The sequence below is a fragment of the Hirsutella rhossiliensis genome (genome assembly GCF_020360975.1).
Source record: "Hirsutella rhossiliensis strain HR02 chromosome Unknown scaffold00007, whole genome shotgun sequence".
Lineage (NCBI taxonomy): Eukaryota > Fungi > Ascomycota > Sordariomycetes > Hypocreales > Ophiocordycipitaceae > Hirsutella > Hirsutella rhossiliensis.
The window spans coordinates 2,955,343-2,960,875 of record NW_025408673.1 but is presented as its reverse complement, the minus strand read 5'-3'; the positions used below and the strand labels follow the sequence as shown (position 1 = coordinate 2,960,875).

General features: G+C 52.3%; 1 protein-coding gene across 1 annotated transcript; it reads right to left on the bottom strand.

The window, feature by feature from the left end:
* Positions 1-1,372: 1,372 nt before the first annotated feature.
* On the bottom strand, positions 1,373-4,926 carry HRG_07073 (reverse transcriptase (RNA-dependent DNA polymerase) domain-containing protein; the record flags this gene model as incomplete). Its single annotated transcript, XM_044865544.1, has 11 exons — positions 1,373-1,379; positions 1,460-1,608; positions 1,674-1,955; positions 2,016-2,162; positions 2,256-2,522; positions 2,684-2,755; positions 2,822-2,952; positions 3,003-3,078; positions 3,258-3,601; positions 3,869-4,335; positions 4,436-4,926. The coding sequence occupies 11 exons, from the start codon at positions 4,924-4,926 to the stop codon at positions 1,373-1,375; spliced, it is 2,433 nt and encodes an 810-aa protein (XP_044719506.1).
* Positions 4,927-5,533: the final 607 nt, after the last annotated feature.

The window sequence follows — 5,533 nt, the reverse complement described above, 5'->3', positions numbered from 1 at the left end:
TTCCTTGGGATCGTGGCAATCTGTGTCAAGATGACTTGAGAAGGTGACACTCTTTTTATGTTTCTTCCATTGCTTCCATGCATCAGTGTGTCGAATAGTGGGAAGGGGCTCCCACGTAGGCTGCGAGTAATCATGCCATTTTACGAGCACCTTCTTATGCGTACCTTCCATTCTTTCATCCAGAATCCTTTCGACGAGGTACATTTCTTGGCCGTCCACCAGCACCGGTGGGGCACTCTCTTGATCGATTTTCTGCGAAGGCAATGGGTCTCGGGTACTGGCCGGAGTAGATCGACGTGAAAGACTGGATGGATACGTCCAGGCACATCCAACCTATAGGCATGTGGGCTGACTTCGGCGAGCACTTGATATTTGGCATGTAACCAATCGAGCTTCTTGCAGGGTCGCGATGTTTTGACATTTCTCAAGTTGAGGTATACCCAATCCCCAGGCTTGTATCTCGGTGCGGCTGTCCTGTGCTTGTTGGCTTGCGCTTGCTGTATTTCCTGGGCCATAGCTATCGCTGCTTGCGCAAACTCCGTGGCATCCTGTAGTCTCTGAATAAAATTCTCCGCTGCAGCTTCTTCCTGTGTTGTGTCTTCCGTGCTTCGATGCTCAACTAACTGGATTGGCTCATTGTGGTAGCCGTGCATGAAGAAGAACGGACTCAGTCCGGTGGAGGTTGCTTCCGCTCGTTAATTGTCGCCATCGCGACTGGAAGCAAGTCCAACCAGTTCTCCTGCAGATAGTTTGTCCATATCCGAAGAATCCTCTCTACCTCTTGGTTCATTCGTTCTGTTGCACCGTCGGTTTGTGGATGGTACGCCGTTGACAACCGCTGCTCGATCCCTAGCAGCTGACAGAAGTGTTTCCACATACCACTGACAAACTGGGGACCCCGATCACTGGTAATAGCCGTTGGGATGCCATGGACAGGGTAGTGTCGTTCGAAGAGTCTTCTTGCAACCGCTTCTGAAGAAATATCGTGTAATCCTTCGAGTTCGACGCCTTTGGTGAGTCGGTCCGTGACCACCATGCAGTTCGTCGCGCCGTCTTTCCCCGACGGTGGGAGGTCAGTAATAAAGTCAATGGTAATTTCGCTCCATATGCGTTGCGGAATAGGAGCGGCTTTAGGAGTCCTTTCTTTGTATCCCTCCAGATGGTGTTTCGTCCGCAAACCTCGCAGTTGCGCACAAACCGACGTACATCGCTAGCGGCACCCGGCCAGAAGAAGCGTCTCGACAGAGTCGAGTACGTGAGGTCCCTTCCAGGATGTCCGGTGATATGAGAGTCGTGAGTTTCCTGGATGATCCTCGTACGTAGCGGCTCCGAACCGGGTATCCAGACGCGTTCTCTAAAGCACAGCAGGCCCCTATTGTCTAACGAGCATTCTGAAATGCTGACAACCTTCTCCTTCTGTAATCCTGTTGGCAAACTCTTCGCTCCATCTGCTACCAGCTTCGTGAGTTCTTGATAGAGCTTGTCTTCTTGGCGTGCGGCGTGCCACAGCTGCTGTAACTCCTCATCTTCAAATATCCTAATCTCTTTTCCGAAGTTGATTTCCTGGGCACCTCGGTGTTGGTAGACAATGTCGATATTGGGATCCTTCTAAGGTGATCATCTTGGAATAGCCTCATAATGCGTCCCTTTAGTCGTTCATCGGAGTAGTTGGCCGGCATATCCTGGTCCCGTCGAGAGAGCGCGTCAGGCAATCCACCCTTGCGGCCTGGCCTCCATTCGAGCTTGAATTGGAACTTGGACAGGAACTCCGACCACCGCACTTGTCTCTCTGTCAACCTCCTTTCCGAGTAGAAGTATCTCAGGTTCTTGTGGTCCGTTAGGATCTTGAAGTGCTCTACTGCCCGTAGCTCTGGTTCCCACTGCTCCAAACATCTGAGAATGGCGAGTAGCTCCTTGTCATGGATAGCGTAGTTCGCTTCGGCTGCCGAATGTTTCTTCGAGAAGTATGCGACAGGTCGTACCAGTCCATCCTTATCATCTCTCTGCAGGAGCACGCCTCCCGACGCGAATCCTGAAGCGTCCGCTTCCACGATAGTCTCCCTTTCTGGATGGAAGTGTGCAAGGATCGGGGCCGTGATCAACAGGTCCTTGAGTTTCTCGAAGGCTTCTTCGCACAATCCATCCCAACGGAATGGCACGTCCTTCTTCGTTAGCCGCGTTAGCGGCTCCGCTATCACCGAGAACTCTGGCATAAACACCCTGTAGAAGTTCGCGAATCCGATAAAACTCCTCACGGATTTAATATTCGTCGGAGTTGCCCATCCCTTCACAGCCTCAACCTTCTCTGGGTCGACTCGGATCCCACACTCCGCCTCGATGATGAACCCAAGGTATTTCACAGCCTTGACTTCGAATTCGCTCTTGTTGATGTCCAGTTGCAGCCCAGCGTCCATCAGTCGTTGGAGGACCTTGCCGACTTTGTCGCGGTGGTCTTGCAGGCTTCCAGAGGAGAAGATCAGGACATCGTCGATATACGCTGACACAAAATCATCGAGGTAATCCTGGAGCACGCTGTTAATATACCGCTGAAAGGCTGCTGGTGCGCCTGTCAGGCCGAATGGAACTACCAGCCATTCGAAGGATCCATAGCGCGTTCTGAAGGCTGTCTTTTCTTCCTCGCCAGGGCGACCCTGATCTTATGGAACGCTGCTATAACATCTACCTTGGTGAACCACCTTGCCTTGGCTATCGTTCGCAAGGTCTCGCTCAGTAAAGGCAAGGGATAGCGGTCCCTCTTCGTTATGTGATTCAAACCTCTGTAATCCACGCAGAAGCGGATGCCTCCGCCGGGCTTCTTCACCATAAGGACTGGTGCTGCGGCTGGCGAACTGCTGACTCTAATAAATCCCTTGTCGAGTAGTTCTGTGAGGGTCTTTCGTAGCACCAATAGCTCCTCGCGGGACATGCTGTAAAGCGGTCCCCAGGGTAGGGCTTCTCTCGGCCATGCTCGTCTTTCAGCACTTCGATCTTCAGGTCCACACCTGGCCGATGAGGGGGCAGCTGGTCGGCCAGTTGCTGAGAGAAAGCTCGAGACCACTTGTGGTACTGTGGTGGCAGCTTCTCCATTATGTCAGTCTTCGGTTTCGGTCTTAGGGCCTTGTCAATATCCGCCATCGTGACCGAGTGAACTCCAATGCCGCCTTTGCGTTTGTCACGGCGTGCTTCTGCTAAAAGGTTGCGGCCATGACATTAGAGACATCTAGCTGGGGAGGCTGGTAACGTCGTCGGTCTCGTACTTGAACTCCATTGGACCCGATCTCGAGATATCCTTCCTTCGCATGGATGTGAACATCCTGGTCTTCCATCCATCGTTTACCCAGGATCATATCCCAGTTCAGATCGTCGATGACGTACATGAAAACACGATGCTGCTGATGTCCATCGAGGTCGATCGACACATACGTGATCTTGTCGATTTTGACCTCCTTGCCGTCTCCGGCTGCGTTCTCCAAGATACGCGGCTGAACGCGTATATGTGGCAACTGGAGAGAGTGAAATGTGCGCTTGCTAACCGCGCCGTAGCAGAGGCAGCCATAGTCGACAAGAGATGGCACGAAGTCTGTGCCGTTCACCCTGACGTCTGCTATGAACGGTTCTCCGTCCATTTTTGCTTTTCCGCTCACATCCCATTCTCTCACAGCCGCCGCGTGTCCCTAGTCTGAATCTTCATCGCTATGAGAAGAAGTATCGTCTTCGGTGACCTCGGCTTTAGTGACCGCTGGTCGTGACGGGGTCACGGCATTGACCTGAGTGCGTCGGGTCGTGTTTGCGGGTCGGATAGGCGCAGCCAATGGACAGCGCTCGATTCTGCAGTTGTCTCTTCCACAACGGAGGCAACGCCCTTCACGGTAACGGGCGTCCATCTCGGCCTGGTCGACCCACTTGGCACGCTTGCCCAACAGCGCTTGGTCTTCTGGTCGCTTGGATTGGTAACCATATGTGTTCTTATCACTGCGGGTGCGCGTAGCGTTCACTTTCGCGGATGCTTGTAGAGTTGGTTCCCATTCCATCATATCCTCTCGTCTAACTTCGGTTTTCTGGCCAGACTGTTTCTGGGCAGCCTGGCCTCCATGATTCTGGTGGTTGTCATAGTTGTCCGAACTCTTTGTGTTGCCTCGAGGCCTTTTCCACTGACCCAACAATTCCATCTGGCTGCTCAGCGAATCGCACCTCCTCGCCAGCCCAACATAGCTGCTGATGGCAGAGGGGTCAGAGCCTATGAGGGCTGCTTTCATTTTATCGTTTAGGGCCTCCTGGAGGTAGGAAATCTTGCTGTCATCTGGCCAATACTCGGCGTTGGCGTTGGCGATCTCCCTCTCAAAGCGGGGGTAAAGGACGTGAACGGTTCATTCTCTCCTTGCTTAATCGAATGCAGGTTGCGTGTAGCTCTCTGCTTGCGATCCCTCTCCCGTACAGCAATTCGAGGCGGTTGAGTAGTTCAGCAACATTGAACGTTTTCTTCTCGGTTTGCATCTCCACAAATGTGGTCACGTTGTCTTTAGCCTTGCCTTCTAGGCTCATGAAGATGTACATAAAGTGGCCTTCTGCATCTCCAAGGGCTTCTTTGTCGACTCGTAGCTTTCCTTCGGTTTCTAGTTTCCAGCTTCGCCACTGGGCCTTGTCGCCGCCGAATTTCGGTATGTCTCGTAATTTGGGGCGCTTGGTTGGGTGAGGGTTGTGAGTGGCGACCACACGGGTGTCCTCAATGGGGACAGCCGGGGTGACAGATGGCGTTGGCTCTAGGAGTTCAGACGAACGGGCTTGCTGGTGTTGTTGGAGTTCCAGGGCAATAAAACGTTCTTCAAACTGGGTGTTTCTTCGGGAACTCTCTTCTCTCAGACTTCGTATCTCGGCAACCAGGGCGCTGAGGACGTCCGGCTGCATGTTGTTGTTATCTTCGGCCATCGCGACTTCGCTGAACGCTAATAGTTCGACGGGACTCAGTTTGGTGTCTTCAGTGTCTTCGGTGTCTTCGGTGTCTTCAGTGTCTTCGGTGTCTTCAGTGTCTTCAATGTCTTCAGTGATCTTGATAGTATGTGAAAGGCCTCTAGTGAGTTGATACAACTAACTAGTCCCTATGCTGTTTACTATCAAGATAGAAAAGAAAGAAAGAAAGAAAGAGAATCTACTACATAAGAGCATAACGGCATTTTATAGCTTCGAGCCAATGGAAGGTTCTAGAAGCTAGGCGGCGCAGCCGCCGTTAAAGCGGCTTGCCCGTTACAGATAGATTCACAACGGCGTCAAAGTCGTCAGCTGAAATATTATCGAGGTCGAAGTCCTTATCCTGACGAACGAACAGCCTGATCCACTCGTCGCCGGTTGAAAATGGATGGCCGGTACACTTCGTACCTTGGCAGATCGTCTCGGCTAAATCTTCGAACGAGCTTCCTTTTGACATGCCATGCCATATAGGTGTTCCATCCGCATGCTTTGGTCCATCCCAGATCGTCTGTACCAGTTGCGCGTCTTCTGGACTTATAACGACGGTTCCGTTTTCGCAGAGCACTCT